General features: G+C 39.7%; 1 protein-coding gene across 5 annotated transcripts in view; it reads right to left on the reverse strand.

Annotated features, from left to right (window-relative positions):
• SNX16 (sorting nexin 16) overlaps positions 1-14,967 on the reverse strand; it is a 29,837-nt gene extending 14,870 nt beyond the window's left edge. The window contains exons 1-4 of one of the 5 annotated variants that reach the window (XM_051609908.1): positions 14,910-14,967; positions 9,642-10,104; positions 5,927-6,013; positions 707-855 (exon numbers count right to left, since the gene is read on the reverse strand). In XM_051609908.1, coding sequence (XP_051465868.1) covers positions 707-855; positions 5,927-6,013; positions 9,642-10,013 — 608 coding nt within the window. In that variant the 5' untranslated portion in view covers positions 10,014-10,104; positions 14,910-14,967. Of the gene's footprint in view, positions 1-706; positions 856-5,926; positions 6,014-9,641; positions 10,105-14,070; positions 14,095-14,206; positions 14,596-14,909 lie in introns of those variants that run through there. The other 4 variants (XM_051609912.1, XM_051609911.1, XM_051609909.1 and 1 more) reach the window with 4 other exon arrangements.
• Positions 14,968-27,017: the final 12,050 nt, after the last annotated feature.

The raw sequence follows: 27,017 nt of genomic DNA on the forward strand, positions 1-27,017 counted from the left end.
GTGGTTTTTATTTACTTATGTAAAGCAATCTATAAAAGTATTTCTATAACTACCATGTCATGTAAATTAGAAATCTTTAGTTTTATACTTATTTTAAGAATAAATCCCATAATAGAGTAGGTACTTTCCATTATGAAAACCTAACAATCTCAATATAAATTAAGACATCAGGAAGAATTTCTCACTGTGAGGGTAGCAGTAAGGTGCTGGAATAGGTTGCCCAGGGAAGTTGTGGATGCCCTCTCCCTGGAGGTGTTTAAGGCCAGGTTGGATGAGGCTTTGTGCACCCTGGTCTAGTGTGAGGCATCCTTGCTCACAGCAGGGAGGTTGGAACCTGATGATCTTTAAGGTCCATTCCAACCTTAACCATTCTATGATTAACACTGTATCAGTGCTGTATTCAGTGTACAGTATAGGAACAAGCATGGAATCAGTCCAATATTTTAAATATTACAGCTTTCAGTTAGCAGTTAACAATATACAATTCAAAATACTGCAATTGCCAATTGCCCTTTTCTCTTAGATTAAGAGGGGATTATTTTAATAGCACACCAAGTAATTAATGTAATGAACAAATGCACAACATGCATGTTAATGCAATTCCTTCCTATGTTGCTCAAAAATACACTGCTAGAGTCTAGAAACCTATATGAGGACTTTGAACACAAAAAAAATCTCAATCCAGAAGGAAAGCGTAATCACATACCAGTTAGCAATATCTTTGTGAGCTACTAAATTCTGGAGGAATGCTTGTAGTCCCAACTGTCGATCTTCCAAGAAGTCAGGATTATAATTGTCCTTGAACCAGCGCTTCGGAGGAAGGGCGAGCCGAAAGCCTGGAAACATATCTTTTAGCTGAAATAGAAAGCAAATACAAATGAAGAAAACCAAGAAAAAAGACTTGATGAAATACTGAATTTGACACAGGCATTGAATTTACTCAGAAATATGGAATCTTTCTGTCTTCCATTAAGTTCAAGCACAAGGGAAGCCTCAACGATAAGTACAAAACAAATTATAGCATGAATTGTGGACACTATTCTGTCACTTCTGTGCTGTTTACACAATCAAATGAAACAAGAATGAAAAACTTTGCTTTGTTATTTAATGTCTCCGAGTCTCCTACTTAACACCTTTGAATCAGTAAACAAAATTGTACATAAGCAAGAAGCATCAGATGAGTAAGCATTTCAGTGGTGTTTTTTCTAAAGCACTCAAGGATACCAAGTACTATATAAATAAAGTATTTAAAAACCCATTGCAGATCTACAACTCTGCAACTTGTCTTTTTAGAGGGGGCTACCAGAATGAATTACAGCACACAGATGAGAGACTTCTAGTAGAGCTGCTCCTTGTACACCCAGAAAATAATCATGTCACTATGCATGGACAAAGCTCAAATCCTAGTACTAACATGCAAAACTGTATTTTTTAGTTACTTAAATAGTAATGGAATACATGTAATGTTAGAAATATCTAGAATTTTTCTCCAAATTAAAATATGAAATATGCAAGTGGATGGAACATGAAATTATGTAACAATGGACCTGTCCAATAAAGATATGCATCACTTTTCTAATATGCATGAAGATTAAAAAAAACAACAACTATTTTTAGATGCCTTTCTTAGAAGGGATTCTTCATAGAATCATAGAATCCTAGGGGTTGGAAGGGACCTCGAAAGATCATCTAGTCCAACCCCCCTGCCAGAGCAGGGTCACCTAGAGCACATCACACAGGAACGCATCCAGGTGGGTTTTGAATGTCTCCAGAGAAGGAGACTCCACAACCTCTCTGGGCAGCCTGTTCCAGTGCTCTGTCACTCTCACAGTAAAAAAATTTTTTTGAATATTCACCTTGAACCTCCTATGCTCCGATTTGATCCCATTACCCCTTGTCCTATCACTGGTCAACACTGAGAAAAGCCTAACTCCATCTCCCTGACACTCACCCCTTACATATTTGTAAACATTGATGAGGTCACCCCTCTTGACACAGAAAAATCTCAGACTGGAAAAAGCAAAAAGGCTTTACAAAATGCAGTGTTACTCCAGCTGCCACAATAAACGCTTGACTTTTTTCTGAAGACACAATCAAGTGGACTTCTGATGGGGATGTACTGCATACACCTAATATGTTAGTATGAATATTCCAGTGACAGGATTCTAGAATCTGCCTTGAAAACAGTTTAGCACTCAGTACATAGATCCAAGATAATTTTTCAGTGGGTGCCTTGATCCTTGCACAGCAAAATTTAAACCTTTTGACAAAAAACTATTTATTTAACTACTCTTTTTGGACCCTGTCTTTTTTCTTTATGACTAGCTTTTTCAGCAGATTAAGTTTTTAAGAAGTTAAAACAAATACTGTACTTCAGCTAAAATCTCTCTACACAGTTTAAAGGAAGAACCATGCTAGCGGATCACCCTTGCTCATACAAATACCAATTCACAGCATAAAAGCACTTTTTTAACATGACAAGCATTGCGTATTAAATAGCTCAGTATAACTACTAGTTTCTTATTTTCTTACAACTTACTGAAGTCTTACTGAATTTCACCTTGACATTAGATTCTTCTTGATATTTTTAAGTTTATCTTTGGTCATTCAAAGTTCCTTAATCTCTTAAGACTAATACTAGATAAGTAACTATTCTCTATGCTCCATAATCCTGCTTAAGTTAATAAAATACTGAATAGAACTGAACCCAGAAAAGGTTAACAAAATGAGTTACTGTTTCAGTTGTAGAGAGGACCACATATAACCACTCCACAGAAAGCTCTTCAACCACACAAATTTCTACTTAATGGTCATTTCACTTGCCTAGTTATGTAGATCATGTCATTTATTTCTAAGGAAAGAATATGCCTATACACAGATCCACAAAGTGTAAGGAAGCTATCTGCTGTCAGCAGACTAATTTTCAACAGCACTGTCCTGGGGCATTCTTCCTTTAACACTCCTCAGATACAGCAGTAAAAACTGTGGGTCAGACAAGTTGTGCTGGCTGTCATTGCTTGCTTGGATGCAGCAGCTTTTCTAGATGTCTCTCGCCTACATCACCACATGACAAGATTATGGATGTCACATGAGGCATAGCCTCAAAGAGAAACAGTTAACCTCTCATTTCTTAAGACAGGCCATTTAATTATTTGTTCAACATCTCTACCAGCACAGTAAAAAACTTTACAACAGTCTTTTCCCATTGTTTTTTTAGACTGGTAAGTATTCTTCACATACTTCTCCAATTCATTAGGTGTTCTTAAACAAAATCTATGCATCTAGCCAGGTATTTTATCCTTTGCTCCAACCCCTTCAAATCCCATCATGTTTCAAGATCCACTAAGATTAAATTTCCTATTACTATTATAGTAAAAGGCAGTATTTCAGTCTTTGCTATATCATTCGTTAACTTGCTTCCCGTATTTGGTTCTCAAGTAATGGATCTGTTATTTTACTGCCTCCTTCCCTTACTTTGGTTTCTAATGATTTATAGAACTTTACCTATTGCTCTTCACATCCTGTGACAGCCCATCTTGCATCTCAGCACTTCTGCCTCAGTCTTCACAATCATAGAATGCCAGGTTGGAAGGGACCTCAAGGATCATCTGCCCCAACCTTTCTAGTACTACTATAGTTCATATGAGATTGCTCAGCACCCTGTCAAGCTGAGACTTAAAACTGTCCAGTGTGGGAGAATCTACCGCTTCCCTTGGGAGACTATTCCAACATTTGATTCTCCTCATAGTGAAAAATTTACCTCGTGTCTAATTGGAATCTTCCCAGGAGCAACTTGTGCCCATTACCTCTTGTCTTTTCCATGTAACTGCTTGTAAACAGGGAGTTTCCATCTTCTTGGTAGTCACCCTTTAAGTACTGGAACACTTGTAATAAGGTCTACCTGAAGCCTTCTTTTCCCAAGGCTGAACAAACCCAGTTTTCTCTGCTTCTCCTCACATAGCAGGCCCTCCAGTCCTCTGATCATCCTTGTGGCCCTTCTCGGGACCCTCTCCAGCCTGTCTACATACTGTTTGTAGAGCGGGGATCAAAACTGAACACAATACTCCAGGTGTGGTCTGACAACCACCGAGTGGGATGATGCCTTCGTTATCTCTGCTGGTGATGCCCTTGTTGATGCAGCCCAGCATCCTGTTGGCTTTCTTTGCCACTGCAGCACACTGCCTGTACTGCTCTATTTGTACTTTTAAAAATTACTTTGGACTTTGAGATCACCATGTCTACCAGTGGTGGTACCAATACTGGCAATATCTCGTATTTCCACTGCATCCAATTATTTTGCCATCATCTTCCATTTGTCTTCTTTCAGTACATAGGGTACTTTCATAACCTTTTCATTGCCTGGATAGTAAATACCTTTGACATTCAAATAACTTGTCGCTTACACTTGAAATCTGTTCAAGTCTTAACCTTCTTACTGCTGCACTTACTAGCTTCATCCATAAACGAAGAGTTCACAGCTTTCAGCACTTTTACTCCCATTCATTTCTATTTTATTAGCTGTTCCTTAGTAAAAGTATTTGCCTTATTTACTTTCTTTGAGAGATCAGGGCAAATTAAGAATGCTATTACTAAGTTCACACTGCTTCTATTAGTTAGCTGAGCTGCACTCATTCATCTCCACCCAGTTTTATCTATGCATGTCCTGCCTGTGACATTACCCTTATTCTCACTTTCTCAACTTTTAGCCACTGTTAAACTCCAACTGTCACATATGCCTGACACATACAAAGCATAGTACTTCTTTGCCTTTTCCTAGTCTTCCTGAAATGCAATATCCCCTCTTGATACTTCAAACTAATGCACACAGTGATTGATTATTCAATTCAGTTGGCATTTAACGCCAAGCTTCTAATACTTCAGAGAATGAATAAATTGCCATCAACCTCAGGAAGAATGGTGAAGAAAAGGATTTACAAGGTAGTATATTTTTCTTGTTTATGCTAGATTTCTAGAAGGTAAGAATTCAGAAAATCCTGAAAGTATACATGGCATACAACTTTGTGTGTATATTTGCCATTACAAAGCAAGGAATTGCAAGTGTTGTGCCATGCCTGTTGAATCACTGATGTGTGCATATAACCATTTACTCTTCAGTTTCTAAGAGATCATGCTTCTCATAATAGAGAAATGACAGCTCCAGGAACTGAAACACACTGTAACTCTGAAGCTTCTCCAGAATTACAGAACAGTAACAAAATAAAAGCCTAGATATGAACTGAAAGATGAAAAAGCTTCACTGACAAAAGGGAAAAAAGAAGTTCTTCCTTTTTAACAGAAATCCTAGTACCTATAAATCGTGTTAAAGCCTAATATTTTTGTCTAAGATTTGATTGAAGACTAAGGACTTCACCTGTAAAAATCTAAATATCTATTCTAAAATTAGTATTGGTGTGTTTTGATTTTTCAAACTACTGATAACCACACAAAAAATCAATGCATGTAAGCCAGTTCTTGGCCTGTTATCTGACATAGCTGACCAAAATATGAACTGTTTTATGAATTGGCTTCTGATATTCTGATATGACACTTCATCATCTGGGAAGAAGTCAGGCTTTTGCTAGCAGGAAGACATACCTTAAGATGGACTAAATAAAAGGTCTACTTCCATGCAGAGGATCCAACTATTAAAGAATTAATTTCCTTTATCACATAGATTAGGAATAAAGTATTAAGCAAACTAACAGCTTAATATGAATAAATACGTTCTTTACTCTAGTTTAGTTATTTCATGTATCTCTGAAAAATATTAGGAATCATATGTTTTTCATTCTTTATGATAGTATGTTTCATATGCAGTAAAAAGACAAGACAAGAAAAAAGGGGCCAAAAAAGTGAGACAAAGAAAATGAAACGTGAGAAGAGTGAGCCAAGTTAGCTGAGAAATTTGGTATTGTACAGTTCTCACCTTGTCGTTAAGCCTGGAGAAGTCAGTGTATCGTCTGAAAACCACCCAACTTTCTTCTGGACTTCTTTTTACCAGTATTTTGTACACCTGTGCAGAAAAACAGAAGTATCAGAAAAATGTGCAGAACTTAAGGCTGCAGTGATTGGAAAGCTGGTATTTATTTCTTAATGAAAAAAAACCTCATCGATTAAAAAAAAAATCCTTAATTGGATTAAATGCCCCCCCCCCCAATTATCAGTACAAACAATATAAATTAATTTCAGAATTCAGTTTCTGTAATTCCTAAATACATTGAACTATTTTATGTCTGTAAGAAACTGTAAAAACTGCATCCCAACTCTTTCCCAGAAAAAACCCAAGTCTCAGTTATCAAAGAGGTAAGTGAAGTATATTCTAGTGATCTACTTTAACCTGTGCTGAATTACAGTTTTACTCATCAATCCTTGAGGCCCATCTGTTTTTAAGATGGCTGTAATAATCAGTAACTGAGTGTTATATTGTTTTAAGATGTCTCATCTGACTTGACTCACAAGGAAAAGTGGTGCAGGATAAAAATAACATTTTGCTTTGCTTCCATTTGTTTTGAGCATTAGGTTTTGTATTTCCAGGTGAATATGACCACTTGCCTAAATAACCACATCAGAACAATTATACTGAAGTAATGGATTCTCTGAATCATGATTGAGCAAGGCAACAACACAGCAGTGCCATTCTGCTATTTAAAGGCAAATGGATAAATACAACATTAATATTTTTTTTTAACTAATTACCTTTTCAGAGGACTTATATTCAAATGTCTGAATACAAACAATCTACCAGCACATAATTTCAACTAAAATTATTAACTGGTGTCTAGTAAAGAAGGATTCTCATATCACAACTTTGTATTTCCAACACAAGGAAAGAGGCTCTGTACTGGGTTAGCTTTCCCAGTTTAGGTGTTCCCTAGTTTAAAAAAAATAAAATACAAGGAAGAAAAAGGTAATTTTGGAATCACAGTGATAAACAATCCCTTATAGTTATTTAGCCAAATTCTATTTAAAACATTTTCGAATATGCTACACAACAAAATCTTTCCCAGCATGTCAAGTTTTCACAGCAGGTTATCTTAGCTGATAAAATTATTTTTCTTGTTGTAGTCCCAGATAAGGTAACCCCACTGCTAGACAACTTTTGTACACATGCAAGACTGTTTTTAGCACTTTTGTATACTATATTGAACTTGCAGACAATTACACAAACTGCAGATAACTATGGTGCAAATTAAAATAATTTTTCAGCAAATACTTCTTACCTACTTTTTAAACACAAAATTCCACTTTCAAGCAGCAGCATCTGTGGAAGTCATGGACTGTGATAGAAGCAGTATTTCAGTCACTAACAAAAAGCTATTATATTTTAAAAGTCATGCTGTGAGACACGCCTCTGAAGCCAGCATTAAAATGTAATTCTTCTGCCTTGCATTTTCTGCATAAATGTTTGTCCAAATGTTTTAGCTTTCTTGTAATACCAAAAGCATAAAAAGAGTTTTATTTTATGAAAATTGTGAAGACTCTTTGCTTGTACACAGCAAAGCATCAAACAAGAGGTTTGGAATATGCTTGCTGATTTACTTGCTGATTAGTATTTTATTTTTTCATTCTGCTAAAAGTTTTGCAGAGACATAGCTTACAAACGTACATGTGAAAAAATCCAGCTAGTTTGACCCTCACTGTGAATGGTTTCCAAGCAAGTAACAGACAAAAAAAAAAAGTCTTCACAAATTATGGTCATAAGAAAAGCAATGAGATCATGATTGCTGGCCACAAAAACCAAAAGGTCAACCTGAAACAAACATCCTTGGTTTTCTTGCCAAAGTTGAAAAAAGTCTGGGTTGTAGTTTGTTTTTTTTCAATGAAGGATTACCAAAAAATAATTAATAATCAAGATTTGTAATGAATAACAAGAAAAACTAGATAATTACAAAACTAGTTGTCAGCTCCTTCACACAAGGTTTTCACAAAAAACTACAAATTAACAAATTCAAGTAATGCAAATCAATCCTGAATTGCCTTATTCCACAAATACAAAATATTCAATGAAAAGATGCCAATTAGTAACAATCTTCAGCTGACTCAGCATCTCATAACGATTTCCAGTTGGCTTAAAACAAAGTGCTAACTGAACATTTCAGGACTGTCAACTCACTGAAACCAATTGCTTACAAACAGAGATGTTTTTCAGTCTAGGCTTTTTCTGCCATAGGCTTCAGCAGCCACATGCTCCAACATGCACTGACATTTAACTCCTGAAGTTAGTACATTACCCAGGTTTTGTAATTCAGATTTTTATTTTTGAGAACTATGAGATGCTAGCAGTAATAAAACTTCACCAACTGAGTCTCCTCTTTTTACAGATTATTTCAATTTACTTTCCACTGTCTTCCATCTCACTGATTTTGCATTGCTCAACCAAAACTCCTAGCACTAATTACATGATAGTTTTAATGCACAATAGCAAGCTTATTGTCAGCATGCAACTGAAAACAAAGTTAATTATCTGCTTTCAGAAGCAAACATAGCAACAGAAGGGAACTCAGAAAGATCCAAAATGCAACCAAGCATTTTAATGATGAAGAACATTTAAGTTGTACTGTAACCTGGTCTCCTACATAAAATGAAAACTTTAACTCCTTGTTTTAAATATAGTGAAAAAGCATCCAACATGCATACTGGAATATGCCTTGGCATATTTTCAGTCTAACCTCTGTCAACATAAAAAGTATTTAGTTTTTAGAATATTATTTAAAGGAACCTCTTAATCTACATGTAAAAAAAATAAAAAGTAGCATTATTCAGGTCTCTGCAAAAAGGACTTCATTACTTTACTAGTAATTGAAGTATCACAAAGGCATTAGCTTCCACAGTTTTGTAATATTTAAAAGTAGGAGAAAAATTTATCCTCTGTTTCCTCCTCAGCTATTTGTGAATAATGTTAATCTCGTGAAGTAACACAGTAAGTAGGAAAAAAAGACTTACATTGCTGAATTATCTCAAAGAAATGGTTCAACTGTATCCACAAGAACAAATGCACACATGCCTTAATGTATTTATAGGATGTAAAAAACTGAATTGCCAGCTACAGTATATTTTGAGAAAAATCAATACAAATCAGTTAAGCTGGTGTTCTGTCATGAGATGCTGCATACGTGACACCTAACTGTTATTTTCAGAACAGATTAACCCTTCCTAGAAACTAAGCCTAGCAATGCAAGAAGTTGTAAACTACATGTATGCACTTTAATTAAAATACTGTATGTTTTTAATGTCTGTAAAAGTGAAGTATCAGGGTGTCTTATAATTAATTTAAAATAAAAGACTACATTTTTAAAGACATTCAACTATCCAGAACTTCTAGAAGTCCAGTTTCACAAGAAATTTTAACTTTGCAAGGAATTCCTAACTTTCCTAGTAGAAACTGATGCCAGAAGTAAAATTAATCCCTTCTATTACACGTACGCAATTACAGGAAAGCCTGTTTCTGAGTCTCAATTTTCCCACCTGTATAATGGGAATGATATTTTCCTGTCAGAAGGCAGTTTTTTGAAGTTAAATTTGCATTTGTAAAGTGCTCCAACATCCCTGAATGGTGGGATTAATTACTGAAAGAGAATGCAAAGCACATTCAATTGTTATCTTGTCATTACAGGATGAATTATACCATCCCCGAAACTTACAGTGAATTTTGCCCTTTCCTCCATCACCTCATAACCCAGTATAGTAGGTGTGGACGGTCGATCCTCCCAACTCCTGGAATCTGTATTCTGCTCTATTTCTTCTACGGGTTGAGTACAGTACTCTATGGATGTATCCATACCAGTAAATTTAGTCCTAACAAGTGAACTACTACATACAGATGACGTAGAACCAAGCTGGTCAGGCACGTTCATCTTTTTAAAACTACCAATTGTAGAGTCCTCCAGCTGTCCCTTTGAGGAGCTGGAACTCGTTGAGATGCTTCCAAAAGAAGAACTTCTTTGGTTTCTGTTTGTAAAGCTGGATGATGAATTTCCAATAGGAATAGGAACAGGAACATATGGTGTTGCCATCCTTCATGAAAAAAGCCTCAGTTTTTGGTCCAGGAGTTTAAGGTTCATTCACTGTATAAGCCATGTTTTCTTTCCTTTTCAAGAACAGTATCTGCAGTGAAGGACAGAAAATACTGTTGTAGTTTTTAAGTGAAAGCAACGCTAAGATACTGCTTTGGAATAATTTGTATCAGCAGTGAGATGGTAGGTAGCAATACTGATGGTTTAACATTTTTTCACAAGGAATTTGGCTTCATATAAATTGTTGGACAGCTTTACAGCAGTTCTGTGTCTTTCACAGCTATTAAAATGTAAATTACAGAAAGTTAAAGTAAGATTACATAAGAATAAATTTTTTTTGTCATTTTTGATTTAAGTGCTACTTTGTTTGACTGAAAAAGCAGCAATTTTTAGACATTGAAGAAGCTGGTGTAGTTTCAGTGGCTGATTTATATAACCAGTACAAAAGCTTTTCTCAGAATTGCTTCTGAAGGACAGCTGGTGCAGACTACATGAGCCAAACATGCATGCAACAGTATACATTACATAAAATAAAAGACAACACAGTTAACAACTTAGGTGAAAACATATTTGAATATATTACATATTCACTGAAGTATAATGGATCAGTTTTCAAAGCGAAATGTTTTTTCAAAACAACTCTTGTTCCACGTACTGCTGCAGACATTTGTAATGACATTAACTGGGCCCATTTTCTGTAGCTTGAATTGGAGCAATTAAGTTTTACAAGCATGCACATCAAAAGCAGTGTTGTAATAGCAGCTAGTTTTCCATTCCAGCACATTAAAATGGAAAAAAACAAGTTAAGGGAAAAAAGATAAAGAAAAGATTTGATACTTCTTCTTCAAGGAAACAATTTCAAGCCAAAATTACTATGTTGTGAGCATGTGTGTACACTTCTAAAAAAAAAAAAAAGGGCAAAAGAAGGACAGAATACTTAATAGTATTTAATACTTAATACTATTTAAATACTTAATACTTTTAGGACAGCAGTATCATACTGCCAAAAAATCTCCTCCTTTTAACAAAGTACCCTAAGCAGTATTCTTACAAGATGCAAATTAGATGCCATCTTTTTGGATTAATAGGATTTGAGTCACCACCCATTTCACCCAAGAGTACACCAATCAACTTTGAGGCTGCAGGTTGCTGTGAAATGGGAAACCATCAACTGATTCACATACACACACACATATATATAAAATCAATCATCTACAGGAGTAAAAACCAAATGAGTTTCCTAATTGCCAGGGTGAAGTGATGTTTGCATTCTGTTGCTCTAAATAAATCTTAGCAAGCATGAATAAGGAAATAAATATGAAGTGAACCAGAATCAACATGAAAGAAAAACGTTCTTAAAATAATTCCTTGAATGAAGAAAAAAACCAAACTTCCTCATCCTCTCACCTACACAGGGAAATCTTCACACACTGTATGTTAGAAAGCTCAGGGAACTTGACCAAAGAGAACAATTTCAAACTTACAGTGCCTCCGAGAGAGTACCTCTGCTTCACTAAGGGGTGAGGTGAGGCTGGATACTAAGCAGAACCAAAGGGAGCAGAAAGGTCAGTATCATAAACCCCTGTTTCTATTGCAGCACAGCCCTGTGCTTGTTTGTGTGACTTAACTCCACGTGTCAGACAGATGACCTGCTTCAGCCTCATGTAATTTGAAAAAGTCAAGTCACACCTGTCTTGGAGACAAGACATCCTCTTGTAGCTAGACTAAGATTTTCCCACCTTTATCTCAATAAGTGAGATTTTCTGCCTTAAACAATAAAAATAGTATTTTTTTTAATTGAGGTAGAAATATTGAGACATTAAGTATTCTCTGGTAGATTTTCTCTACCAATATTCTAGTCTGTACAAAATACCAAACAAGGAACTCCTTTTGCCCTTGACACTTAGGTGACTCTTTCATGTTAGCAGCATAAGAAACTGGAAGCAACCCCTTAAAAGAATGCCCCCCCACCCAGCTATGTTCCTGGGAGGTGTGGGAATCCCTGTAAACAGAAGAATCCAATTGAGTCCAGATTTGCAACAAATCAAAGGATCTGTAAATAATAATTAAAAGTGGTTATCATATTCTGCTGCATGACTTTATGAATCTGAACTAGGAAAGGAAGATAAGTCCATATCTCAGGGAACTTAGTGAAGTTCACTCAGGAGTTGGAAGTTTGAGGAGAAAAAAGCCCGTACTTTTCATCACTTCTTAGAAAAAAAGAAAAAAAAGAAGCCATTTTTGCCAGTTGCAGTACTTGTGAACAGTGTCTTTCTAGAAGAACTTCTTTCTTTCAAGTGAAATGCCAGTCAAGAACTTACTATTGCGAGCTTACATATTTACTACTACTCTTAAATGAACAGGCATTACTGACAGTCTGTACCTATACTGGCAACCAAAACAGCTCTACATGAACAGACCTGTAGAATAAAGCACTTGGTGTTAAGAACCCAGTAACTGCACTGCATATGCTTCAGCAGATTTTATGTCAGACTGGCTATAATTTGGTACCACTGACTGAATGATTATTAGCAGCTGGACTGCATTAGGTCTGCTTCCAGAGTGCATTTTCTGGTTTAGTTTCTTTTGCACTCTGCAAGACCATCCTAAATTGTGAGCCAATGCATATTAAATGTTGATGATCACAGTATTTGCTTCTAAAGAACATTCTTGACTCAAACTAACACAGTAAACACACCCATAGATAAATAAATGGGATTAATTCTACCAGTATCTCACCAATTCCTAACACTCAGAAGTAATGTAAGTATCAGTGAAGTAACAAAAATGCCAGGTCAAGTGAGCAAAGGGTATACAATTTAATCTGATACCTTTCCTTCTTTTTCTGTTTTCTTGACAAAATATATCAGACTCATAAAAACAATCTTAAACTGTAAAAGTGTAGAAATTTTCAAGTATGTAAAATATTTACATGCCATAAAATGCAATAGGGTTTAAAATTACATAATTTGCACTCTGTGAAGGCTAAACACTAGAAAAAGAATACAAAGCTCAAATGAGGGTCACAACCTTAGGACTCAAACTTTTTCTAAGAATACAGAAGTTTACTGCTAATTCATGCAACAAAAGGGAACAGAAAATTTAATAAAAAACACTTTAAGATAAACCATATCACTCTTTGCTTACAACAGTGCAGCAAGAGGGAAGATTTAAGTGCACGGTCTGTTAATACCCACGCTTCACTACAGACTGGTCTGGCATGTCACTGCATTAAACCAGTCGAATCATTGCACCACAAAAACTTTCTGAACAAACAGATGGCTCATGACACGCAAGAGATAATCAAGCAACTGCACCCTGTTTCTTGTGTAGATACATACTTGCTTTACTTTTTCTAAGAAATTTGTTTCCCGTTAAAAACCCGTATTTGGTCTAGTTTGATTCCCAAGTGTAAATTAAGAATGCTGTTAAGAACAATGCGTTGATGAAACGAAAAGAACATCTGCTCAAGTACAGAACTGCTAGATCTGAAACAGGATAGGACAGAGTCCCAGGAACACTACAGTCACATGCTACAAAACTGCATGACACCAACTTACCCTACCGGGTGTTTACAACAGCCACCTCCCTTTTTGCGGTGAAGCAAATAGGCTATAATAAAACCACTTTAAAAGGGTTTGCCTCCAGCTTGCAGCTATCGCAATTCCAAACCCTTTTAAGCTAATGGTTTGTGTGCTCAGTGAGAAACATGCAAGCCGCACGATTCAAGGATAATAGATAAGAAACAAAACAATCCTTACTTAACAATTCTAATTGGATTTCGAAGACTTTCAGCTATGCAATTCTGTTTGTGATCTGGTTACATACATTACTGTCTCTGGACAATGCAGCCAGGCTGACCTCTGCTGTACAGGATTTAAGCACTACCATGGAAAGTCAGCTGAAGAACCAGGGGAATTTGACAGATAAATTGCCGGGTTAGGTTTTATAAAGCTTTTTAAAAATACTAATTGTGTTAGTATTGCGTGTCAACCAAGTTACTTAACAACGTAATTCACCTGTTTAGGCACTCAAAATTGGGGCCTATTTATCATACCTCGTACATAAACACACCAAAGCACAGAGAGGAGGGCAAGTCCTGCCTGGAGTCTGTTCCCCGATTAGAGGCAACTGAAAGAAACTTCCCCCCCCGCGTCCGCAATCCCAGAGTAGGATGTGCTGACGCTGCCTACCTCTGTGACTTAATGGTTCTGCAACAGACGAAAACCAAGGAAAGTCTGCAGCTATCGTTCACTCGGCCACCGGCACGGCCCTGGGGCAGCGAACCCGGGGCGCGGGGCGGGCCGAGCCGCCGGGTCGCTGCGGCGGTGCCGGGTGCGGGGCACGGCTGCGGAGGGGACGCGCCTCCCGCTGCCTCCGGGCCGTCACGCTCGCAGAACCGCCGCTTCCCGCCGCTTTACGCCCCCGCCGGAGCGGCGGCCGGGCGGGCGGTACCGGAGGGGCCGACCCCGCGCAGCTGCGCGGCCCGGCAAACCTCGCCGCTCACACAGCCTGGGAAACCAGCAGCTCTCCCGGCAGCGCCGGCTGAAGAGCCGCCCTGAGGTGAGGCGCCGCTTCCCGCCCGCCCTGCCCTGCCCGGGGAAGGGGGGTCCCGGCGCCCCAGCCACGCTCCTCGCGGCGCCCCCCGCGCCGGGACGGCGCAACCGCCGCAGCCGCCTCCGCACAGGTGCGCGGGCGCTGCGCCCCCGCCCGACGCGGCGAGGACGCGGCAGGGAGCAGGGCGGGCCTGCCCGGCGCGGGGCTCCGCCGCCCCGGCCACCCCAGCCCGCGCTCCCCGCCGCCTGACCCGCTCGCTTCCCACGGCACCTCCCGCGCCGCTCGCCCCTTCCTGCCGGGCGGGCGGGCAGGGAGGCGAGGGCGAGCGCCCCCACTCACCTCCTCGCCGCCGCGCTCGCCTCCCGCCGCCGCGCCGCCACCGGGGCCGCCCCTCCCCGCGGCGGCCCCGCCTCTCGGGGCGCGAAGCCCCGGCCCGGGGGCGGGGAGCGGGCTGGTACCTGCGGCGGGAGGGGCGGCGGAGGACCACAAGTCCCGGCGTGCCTCGCGCCCCGGGAAAGCCTTCATTTCCCGGCAGGCAGCGCGAGGCGGCTACGGCGGGCGCGCACGGGTGGTGGTGGGGGGGGGCACCACCCTGCCGCGTTGCATTTCGGGCGCTGTAGTTCTGCGGGCGCAGCGGTGCCCGCCCCGAGCTGTAGTTCCGCGGGGCTGGGCGCTACTGAGGGCAGCGGGTGGCTGGGGCTCCGCGGTGGCCCTCGGCGGCGGTACGCCCGCATGTGTCCCCCCGGCGGCTCCCGGGGCTGCGGGCGGCGGGGAGGGAGGAGCGCGGCGGGAAGCGGCCCGCGGGCAGGCCGGGAAGGCGGCGGGTCTCAGCCCGCGGAAACCGCGGGAACCCCCGACAAGTGCGGGGTGTCGACGTGTGTCACGTCACAGCACCAAGTCCTGCTGCAGGGCCGGTGTCTTCTGTGGCCGTGTGAGGGGCGTCACCGTGGGGACCGCGTGAAGTGTCACGGGTAGAAGTGACCCGTGACTTGGCGGGAGTCGGGGCGGGGGAGAGGAGGAGGGAATCGCTGTCCTTGAAGAGCGGTGGGAATGAAACAGCATCTCGCCATCTCATAGTGACCTGTGGACACCATGTTCTGGAGAAAACGAGCACCTTTTGTGTTTGACTGTGCATTTTCTTTAAATAATGCCATGGGTATGTCGCACAAAAGTGTGATACCGAGGGTTTCTGAGGAAGCCTTTCAGTCGAGTTTTCATTCCAAGGTTACCACGCACCCGGCTTTCTGTTAGATGCTTCCAGAAAATAGTGCCCCTCCCGTTCAAATAAACCTGGTCTCTTCTGCGCGGCGTGGGCACACAAATCGTGTATCAAAGCTGCACCGGTATGGTGACCTGAGCTGTGACTGCAAACAGTGGTAGAGACTTGTGTTTCCCTTGACAGGACGTACCGCTCTGGGGGCTACTCTTACCGCCAGAATGGAGTTATTCTTCCGCTGGAATTGCATTCTTAGGGTCCTAGGGAATTTGATTCCTTGTTTTTTTCCTGTGTTGTATTGTTCAAGCAGTAGATCAGACTGGAATTAATTTTGAACGTGGTGGTTTTTATGGATGTTGGCCTGTCAGGCAATTTTCCCAGATTTGGCAGGGTAGCTGGCATTCATCGTGAGCAGAATTAATAGCTTTGAAAAGCACTTGTGAAAGACTAATTTAGAAGCCATGCCATGGGAATTTTTTTTTTTTTTAATCAAATTCTCTCTTTAAATTCCCAATTCTGTTTTAAATACGTAGCGCTCAGAAGAAATGGAGCTTTGAAATGCATTACATTTATGCATATATTAAATCAGGGGAAATTCAATAAATTGGATTTTGAAAATTGTACTGCTGAACCTGATAGGCTGAGCATGTAACTATTACGAACTTTAAACTTTGCCTCAGGATGAAAATGTCCTCTAACATATAGCAGCAGAGGAGAAAATAACTGCTAGAAACAAGAGAATCCTAACTTCTAGTTGTTCAGGAAAGTTTTTTTCTATGGTAGTTGATCACATCTGAGCATTACAATAGTTTAGTTGTCTATTTTATGGTGTTTTGTTTTGTTTTTGTTTTGTGTGGTTTTTTTGTTTTGTTGTTGTTTTTACTGTCAATAGTTATTTTAAAAGTTTTCTACTCATACCAAGCTACTTTTAAAAAGCAAATGAGAGTATTTCACCTCTAGAAATATTTAATAGTTATAAGTGCATGTTTTTTAGTCTGTTAGTCAGCTATTCTAACAGCTGGTGACATGACATTTATTGTACATGGTAACATGACATTTTTAACAGCCTTCCAGTGCTAGTGAGGTCAGTTTTCACCATGACACTATCAATCAAGCAAGAGTCCTAGCCCGAATCCTTTGAAGAGAATAGGACTTTTTTTGTCACGGTGAAGAAGTATTGGAACAAGGCATGAGGCTGCATTACTGGGTCATTTGGGAATTCCAAGGAAGTCGGTGGAATTTTTGGCTGCTGAGGAATGTGGGCTCAGTCCCTTCACGTCACAAGGTGCTATTCATTCAGAGAGTCATCAGGAGAAACTGTTGCTTCAGTGGGGTGAGAGGAACTGCGCAGGCTAAAGGTGAATTAAAATTAGGTCTGTGCCTTTCCTGGTTTTCTCTTTATCCTCCCTGCGTACTCCGGCTGTAGCAGTCCGGAAAGCTTTGAGGCTGCCTTGCTTCAGCTCCTTGTGTAAGCATAAAATCTGTGGCTTTCATTGCAGGCTAGACTGAGCCACCCTGTGGCAATGCCGTGTATTTCACTTGTATCGAGTCAAAAGAGGAACAAAACAAGTTCCTAGATGTGTAAGAGATTGCAAAATACTTGCTGGGCTGTCCCGGAAAGTATTTGATGTTTTTGTTCGTCACATATTGGTACCAGATGCCACCCGTGTTCTGCCTTCACCCACTAGTTACTTGGTTTTCCAGAGGATTGGTGTATATATTACAGGCCTGATCAAAGCCTATCAGACCATCGTAATCCTTTGTGCCAAAACCATGATTTTTGCTAATGCTAGCTGGTTAGCTTGCTTAATTTAACCTTGTTTAGGGGCCAGGGCCTGCAGAATCAGAAAAACTTATTAATGTAAAAGAACTTTATGCAATCTCTGTGAACTTCCCATCACTTTCTCTGCTGGGAAGAAGAATGCAGAAACAGCTAAATGTGTAGCAGTAGTGGTCCAGCAATTCCATCTTCTCTTGCAGAAAAAAATGCAAGTAATCCCATAAGTGCAAACTCTGGGATAATCTGCTATTTAATTAAATGTAGCTTCTGCTTTGCTAGTTGAGGCATAATGTGATACATTTTCAAAGTCCCACCTGCCCTCATGATCGTATGACACACTGAGGGTACATTTTCAATCAGGTTATGGGATTTAGGCACTCAAATCTCATTACATTTCAATTGGTGGTAGGCACTCAAATTCCTCTGTATTTTAGAAGAATTCAGGCATTCAATCCCATTATATTTCAGTGGGATTTGGGCCTTTGTCAGGGTACTGTGAACTCTCTGACTTGGAGGATATTTGTTTTATGACAGCTGTAGAGTATCATTAGAAGTGATGGAGTTTCTTCTAAAGGCAATTATTTCTGTAATTGTAGGGTCCTAGAATTCTAGAATGGTTTGGGCTGGAAGGCACCTTCAAAGATCATCTGGTCCAATCCCCCTGATATGAGCACTATCATCTTCCACTAGACCAGCTTGCACAAAGCCCCATCCACCCTGGCCTTGAACACTTCCAGGAATGGGGCATCCACTGCTTCTCTGGGTTACCTGTTCTGGTGTCTCACCACTCTCATCATACAACATTTCTTTCATTTGTCCAATCTAAACATACTGTCTTCCAGTATAAAACTATTACTACTTGTCCTGTCACTACAGGCTCTGGTATAAAGTCTGTCCCCATCTTTCTCACAAGTAAGTCCCCTTTACATATTGAAATATTTAATATCTGCTATAAAGTCTTCTTGGAGCCTTCTGTTCTTTGGGTGGAACAACCCCAACTCTCTCATCTTTCCTTCACAGGGAAGTGTTTTAGCCCTTTGATCATTTTTGTGGACCTCCCCTGGACCCACCTTAATAGCTCCGTTACTTTCTTGAGCTGGACACAGTGCCTCAGGTGGGGGCTCCTTCTGCATTCAAAAACTACATAACTTTGAAGACATATGGAGGGGTATTTTAAAAATAGGCATAAACATTGAAACTGGGAACTTAATAAAATAGGGTCATCCAGATCCTGAGTTGTGATCCTGAAATACTTTAAGGACTTGCGGTCATTCTAGTGTGTCTCCACGTCAGATATTTTGTCCATGTGTGTATATTGTATTCTAATGCTTCCTATGTCTGCCAGACACTACTTCAGCACATGTTCAGAGGCACCATGCCTTTTAGAGAGCTGGAAAAGATGGTCTTTTATACATACTGCATACACAGTTTCAGATATCCAATGGTCAAAAGGGACTGAGGGAAAGGTAAGAGATGGGATTTAAGCTCCATTGCTGGCTGCCTCTTTGCAGGTTTGGCCTGACTTCGTGTGATTCACTGATCTGTGGCTGACTGTTCAAGCTTACTTTAAAATCCCCATGAAACACCTCACTTGTGCAGTATTGGCTCCTGGAGGCCTGCAGTCCTTGTTTGGAGTTCGAAGGATTGTGCTGAGGACAAGACTCTCCCAAAGTCCAGTTCTTTGTTATCTCTAGATTTTTTTATGGTTTCTAGGACTTTGTTCTAGCTCAGGTTTTGAATTTCAGACTTGACCCTTGTCCAGAACACTCAGATGTGGGATACTGATTGCCCCTTTGTCTCCTCACTGATTACTCTCAGCTTGGAAACATACATTAGCTTCTGATGCTTGCCATAAAGTTTACTCGTAATATAGTTTTATACCTTAATTAATTTCAAAACAGCATCCTAATAATAGACGCTTTATGGAATAAAAATAGACTTAATATACTTTTTGTGGAATACCAGTTTCACAGGTACAGTTCAGCTGTTGTGTATTCTGGAAATTCATTGAGCTACAGATGGGACTTAACCAGCTTTCTATTCAATTATATCTCTTGTGCTTCTCTTTTAGAGAGGAGTCCTCAAGTAAGAAAGCAGAAGCAGCAGCCTTTAAGGAGTTATGAATTCCCTGCCTGCCAGAGGCTGGGCTTACTTTAAGTTATAGGGACTTTTTCTCTCTTGGGGATTGCTTCTGGGTGTTGTATCTCACAGGTGTTATGGCAAGAATTTTCAGATGAACAAACTATAAGTGTGGATTTTAAAATAATATAAGTTACAACATTTCCTTCTGTCCTGTGGCAAGCTGAGATCCCTAGCAAATTGTGTTCTTCCTTCTTCCTCTCTTTTTTAGTCTCACAATTGAGCCTGCATCCTAGCTGAGTAATCTTGTTTCGGCTTTGAAATACACAAATAATTATGACCACCACCTGCTAATAATTATTTGTAATTAATAAATAAGAACACACATGAAAATATAAACAACGAGGTAATATAAAATTGTCCTAGAAATTGACAAGTAAAGATTTGTGGACATCTAGCTACCCCCTGGAAAAAGAACAAAATACCCACTTTGACAATAGGTAGATTTTATGATATTCCATTGGTGTCCTGCTTTCCCTTCCTTCTTTGCCTTGGTATTTACTGGTAGAATCAACTCAGGATTTCAGTCCCCTGTGATCAGTGGGAAAGTTTGGTGTAAGAGGATTATGTTGGGAAATGTTTGAACAAACTGGGCATGTAGAAGTCCAGTGACCTGGATATGGTCATGAATGTGGGCCAATGTCACTGCAAGGCCACTCTTGGTTGTCTTGGAAACATTGTGGAGGTTGGGGGAGGTTCTTGAGGACTGACAGAAAGACAATGTAACTTCCAATTTCAAGAGTGATAAGAAGGTGGATCTGGGGAGCTACTGGTCTAATGTTAATCCCTGAGAAAGTGATGGAGCAAATAATTCAGGAAACCAGTTCTGAGCATGAGGGACAAAAAGGTGACCAAGAGTAGTAGCTAGGAATGGAAAATCATGTCTAACCAGCCTGATAACTTCTGTGATGAGATGACAAGCTTAGTGGGTGAAGGAAGTGCAGTGGAAGTGGATTATCTTCACTTAGTTAAGACTTTGACACTGTCTCACATAACATCCTCACAGATAAACTGATGAAGGAACATCTTCATTAATGACCTTGATGATGGCAAGGAGTACACCTTCATCAGGTTTGTGGACAATAGAAAACTGTGGGGAGTGGTTGATAAACTAGATGAACTTTGAGGTCCCTTCCAGCCCAAACAATGATGCCATGATATACCATGTAGTTGTGCTGCCATTCAGAGAGACCTTGACAAGCTGGAGAAATGGGCTGTTAGGAGTCTTACGAAGTTCAACAAAGGGAAACGCGATGTCCTGCCCCTGGGGAGGCATAACCCCATGGGATAACCAGTACAGGCTGTGAACCAACCAGCTAGAAAGCAGCTTTGCAGAAGATGCCATGGAGGTCCTGGCGGACACCAAGCTCATCCAGAACCAGCAACATGCTCTGCATCAAAGAAGGCTACCAAAATACTGGGCTCCATTAGGAGGAGTATTGCCAGCTGGTTGAGAGAGGTGATCCTTCCCCTCTGCTTAGCACATCTTGAGTGCTGTGTCCAATTCTGGGCTCCCCAGTACAACAGACATATGGACATACTGGAGCAAGTACAGCAGAGGGCCATGGTGATGATGATTGTGAGTCTGGAGCATCTGACAATGAGGAGAACCTGAGAGTGCTGGGACTGTTCAGCCTGGAGGAGAGAAAGTTCAGGGGTGTACAGAAATGCCTGATGGGAGGGTGCAAAGAAGTTGGACCTAGGCTTTCTCAGTGGTGCCCAGTGGCAGGACAAGGGTCAAAGGGCACACACAAATGGAAATACAGAAAATTCCATCTGAACGTAAGACGCACATTTTACTGTGAGGGTGATGGAACACTGGAGTATGTTGCCCAGGGAGATAGTTGTCCATAGACATAATTGCTTGATGATATTTAAAACCTGACTGGACACAGCCCTAAGGAACCTGCCCTAGCTGACCCCACTTCAAGCAGGGACTGGACTAGACAATCTTGAGAAGGTCCCTTGCAACCTCAACCCTTCTGTAAGTCTGTGAGCTTAGAAGCCCACCATCCTGCTGTTGCTGCAGAACAAAAAGATGCCAGACACAGTTTCTATTGCCATTTTCTTAAAAGCATCTAAAAGCATCTACTCTTCAAAGACTATGGGAGCACAATTTGTTCTCATTTGTTGTTGTGTGATGAAATAAAATTCACTTTGTTGCAATTTGACAGGTAATCTTTGAATGTACTTTCTGATACTTTTTTCTGAATAAGGTTTTTTTTTCTTCTTTTTTCCTTGTAATCAATGTGAAAAGGACATTGTAAGGAAAACCCAGGGAGTAGAGAATAAAGAATTGTTAATTGAATAGCAGGCCACATGGTTTCATTGTAGTCTAAATAAAATTATTCTGGCAGAATTTTCACAGGCATTTTGATTGAGGAGTCATATTCATGCACAATAATGACTTCATTACATGCACTTGAAGCTTCAAGTTTAAAAATTATTAGTTTCGTCTTAGCTAGAAGAATTGGTTTTAAATGTTCTTTGTTTTACGTCATGGAAACAGTCAGTCACTTTCCTTGCAGGGAGGAATGGTTCTTTCCCAGTAGTAACCCTTTGGACATGAAGGTGCCCTGCATTGTAATTTGATGTGGCACAGCTTCTGGTCCTTTGGTATAGCCTTTGTAGAAGATTTTGGTTTTCCCTCCTAATGCCTTGTAGCTTACTGTTTTGCATGGCACAATGTATTTTGGTATTGATTTGTGAGAGGTCTCAAAAATATTTCTTTCTCTGTGGGATAAAGAAGAAACTCGGTCTTGTTAAAACACAAATGGACACATAAGTGGGACAGACTGTTCTTTCATGGTTTTCTGTGTGACCGTGGACAAATCACTTCAATATAATTTTGCTGTTATTTCCCAGGTTTTGCTATAGGCTCATTAAGCAAGCTAACAAAGTTACACTGAGTATAATCTTCTAAATCTGGAAGGCATTACTATGACTTGCACAACCCTTTGTGCTGAATTTGAAGTGATGCTTGTTGTGCCTATGCCACACAGCTCTGTTAAAGTAGGCTCCTTCACAGTCACTAATACAGCCCTACAAAGGGCAGTGTTCATTAACTGTATCCTGTGCACAAAGAATGTGGGTTTCATTGTTTTTTTTACAATAATACAGAAGCCTTTCCCTTTATTTCCGAAGTTCAAATAGCAGCAGTCGTGTGAAACAGCTTTGTCTTGGAGAAACATGTGGTGCATTGGTATGGAAATGAGCACACCCTGTGCCCCAGCAAGTGCCAGGGAGGCAGTGAGCTTCTGCATAGTGCTCAGCTTGTGATCAGCCAGCCAAAATCCTAGCAGCGTTTCCTTCTCTGTTCCAGGTAGACTTTGAAATTCTTGACATCCTTGCATGTAAAATTTGATAGAATCATACTCTTACTCTTTTCCTGTGAAGTAGCAACATGCAGTTAGTTATTTTTAGATTAATATTATACAATAATGTATTTCATCTCTGGTAAAAAACACCAGATAATTTGGACTTTTGGCTTTGAAGAAGAAGAAAATCTCCGTCCTTCGGAAGGACTCTTATCTATTGCTTTCTGCTTATTTAGCCTTTTAGTCTTTTTCTATTTCAGCTCTACCTTGTGAATTGCAATTCAAAAGTATGTTGCACACTGACATTTTGATTTAGCATTAGCATTTGCAGGCTATTCTAGGGCCGGAGGCTACTGTTTAGTGATTATTATTATTGCTATCTTGCAGAGCCCAGAATTGTGCTAAACATTTGCAGACCCATAGAAAAACATCATTATTTTCTGGATGGATTTGTAACTTTATATTGAACAGGATGAAACAAGTGATGATAACAAATATTTCAGGTAGAAGTTGAAGAGAGAACAAGGGTTATCATATAAAGATCAATCACTCATTTTAGGCCTTGACAAATAATGTTTTGTTATCAAGCAGTATTAATTATGATGGATGATTACATGGAGCAGACTGTCTTATTTCCCAGTCAACGTAAGTGTATGGAAGGAAAGCAGAGGGTGGCATGGTTCCAGCATGCCAGTAGGACACAGCACATTTAACACCCTCACTTGAGACTAGGGAAGAGCTCCCAGGTACCACAGCTTAGAAGCAGTAATATATACCTGAAACGTCATTTCACCTGGAAACCTGGACACAACTGGTCATAGCATATTGCAGCATTCCCAAAAATACAATAATTTTAAATGAAGGGGAAAATTAGTCAGTTGGATGAGTGAATAATGTCTTTTACGCACTGAGGAGGAAGGCAATTTTTTAAAGTGGTCTGACATGTTAGCCTGTCTCTCTCACTGTACAATATTAAGGACTTGGAATATTAAGTCCATGGAGTCTACAATTGCAACTGAAAATGTTTTTAATCTTTTAATAAGGATGTATTAAAAAAGAAGAAAAGTAATTAAAGCATTTTAAATGTAGTTTATCAGGTAAGGTTTTTGAAATATACATTTTAAAATAAAACATGTAACTATAAAAATGTGTGACACAATAAAAAGTAAAAAGTTTTCATTTCACCAGCTTCCCCTAATTGTTTTCCTTTGCATATAAAAATATTTTAGAGGGAAGTTCTTCCTCCTGTTAAACTATATTATAGCTGATATTTAAAACTTTACCAAGTATCTTTTTGGAAAAGAAAAATGTATTTGAGGTCGATTCAAGCCATTGCTTTTCCTAAGCTTATTGTTTCACATGGCTTTGCTGGGAACAAAACAAGACCAATAGTCACAAAACAGGAGAGAATAACAAAAGCTGACATTGTACTTTTTATTACCAGTGCTAGTTTTTTACCTTGCATCTTCACAAGTGGGAATGACAGGTACACTATGCCATTTTAGCATCCAGCCAAAGACCTAGCAAACCTGCATCAGCCACATTTTGGGTCTTGGGATGACAACTAAATTAAAAGAAGTTCTGTCTTGGTTGGATAAATCAGATTTCTTTTACACCAAAGAGGAAAAGAGAAGTAGGAAAGAGCCAATATAAACCAGATGAAGAAAAAGAGAAATGTAAGAAATGTTACCTGTAGGACCCAAATCCTATGATCTGGACAATGTTACAGGTTAATTTAAGAAGCAGTGAACAATCATGTCCAGGGAGCTGGACCTCTCTTACTCTGTACAATTTAGAATACAGGATTTTACACCACAAAACTCAGAGTATGAATTCTTGCCCGATATTAAATGTACTTTCTTTGGTGTGAAATGAATTGTGTGCTGTAATTTGAATGGTAGCCATCGAACTTTTGTGGAAGAGAGATGGTTGAGAGGAAGCATAAATAATAACCTCACCATTTCTTTCTGACATGTGGATCATTCTACACATTAGATGAAGATATTTCTGTCCTTTGGATTCCTCTGTTCTCACAACAAATTATTATACATCAAAGAAATGAGCTCTGAGTCACAATGATAGTAAAAGTGATGAGCTAGAAAATAACATAAAGAACTGGTACCTATGAAATTACTGCAAATGTCTGAAGAAGTAGGGTAAAGGAAATTACTCATAAAGTTGTTCAATGACTTAATCCCTTGTCTGAAAAATAAATAATATGGGATATGACTGTTAAAAATTAAATGTGGTTGAAAGCTGAAGTTTTTGAAGGACTGTATCTGATACTGCATCACAAGCCATCTTTCCTTAACTTTCTTCCCTGATTAAAGTTTTTGAATGATCGTAGCAAAGTCAAGTAGAGGGCAAAAGATTGCCAATGTCATAAAGAGTCTTTCTTATCTAAGTCATTGATGCCTTTCAATGGCGGATTGATTCCAATGGATTGTTTAATTCTCATTCCTATTTACATCACAAATAAAGTTCCCTGGGATCCATACCATGCAACTGATACCAACGACTAAGTAGTGGTTGGAGATTCATTGCAGAGAGAAAATTGTAGTTAACACAGGTTAAGTGAGTCATGTACAGTGGTAGGGAAGCTTGTCCTTTTTGCTGACTTTGTGTGATCTAAACTAGTCTCACTTCAGCAGTGTCTTTAAATACTCACCTGGGGACAAGATTACTTCTTCCTTGTTTAGCTATCTAAATTAATGTTTGAGGTGGTTGCCTAGCATCCCTTATAGCCCATACAGAGACAAAAGCATTTTCAAAGGACTTCAGTTTATCTGAGATTACCATTTTGGAGATGTTTTTGATCACTTTTCTCAGCTTCTCCATATAGTACTATTCAGAAATGTTGAACTCCAGGTTGTCCCCTCCTGCAAAAACAGCTGTGTCACAATTTTATTCATATGCCCAGAGAGGAAATTAATGTAAAAACTCTTAAGTAAAATTATATGTGGGTTAAACTTTGCCTTGATGGCTACAAGATTAAGAGCAGAGATTCACAGAAGACAAAATACTATGTATTCTGGGAAGCTCTTCCTATGAAAAAGACAAGGAAGGAGAATGTAACATTTTAAATGATGTTAAATATAGGCGCTGAAAATGTTAGTGGTGAAACTGACTCTGAAGGCAGAAAGCAGTGTTTCCTTTTACTCAGAGAACAGACATTCTACAGATTCCTGCAGTGTAATCTTATTTTTGATAGCTCTTCTTTCTGGGGCCTTAAGTTAGCTGCTTAGCTCTCTATTTCAGTTTCTAAGTCAATAAAATGGGAATAACAGGACTTTCTATCTTCCTTGGAAAATGTTACTTCAAAATGCAGTGTTGATTTACAGGTGAACAGGGGTGGGAATGTGCTCTATGTTCTCAAAGCACCAAGATCTCTTGTAAATAGACAGAACAGACAGACTTTGCATAATCATGCAACTATCAGCAAAGAGTTATAAGCCGTACATCAATTTTTCAGCTGCAACTTTTGAGCCCTCTCTTGTGTTTCCTTTTTGCTTGTGGCCTTAATAAATAAATATTTCCCCCCCCCCAAGTGAAAATACAGAGCAGAAGGGTTACTCTAGGCTGTGCTCTTGGTGATATATTTGGATGTTACAGGAAATTGGAAAACAAATTATTGCCATGTCTTATTAAAATCCATGTGTCTGGACCAGATGTTTGCTCTACAGCCAGTTCTGCTAATTAGGAAAAGGGTAACTAACCATAACATGATTGATTTCTGGGTGACAGTACATCTTTGCCTCTAACCCTAGCAGGTGTGTGTGTTTTCTCTACTGAAAATAATACCCTTTTTCTGTATTGCAGGGAATATTATATAGCCTGTCAACTACCAGAATTTACAGGAGAAAACATGTTGGCAAAGACCAGCAGACCAGGACTCTTTCTTGAGGAAAGAAACCCCCCCACATGATTTATTAAAAGTATCTAGACAAGTGGCAAGTGAGTTTCTTTGATTATCCTTACTTTACTGCTTCTGTTGC

The sequence above is a fragment of the Apus apus genome, chromosome 2 (assembly GCF_020740795.1).
Source record: "Apus apus isolate bApuApu2 chromosome 2, bApuApu2.pri.cur, whole genome shotgun sequence".
Classification (NCBI taxonomy): domain Eukaryota; kingdom Metazoa; phylum Chordata; class Aves; order Apodiformes; family Apodidae; genus Apus; species Apus apus.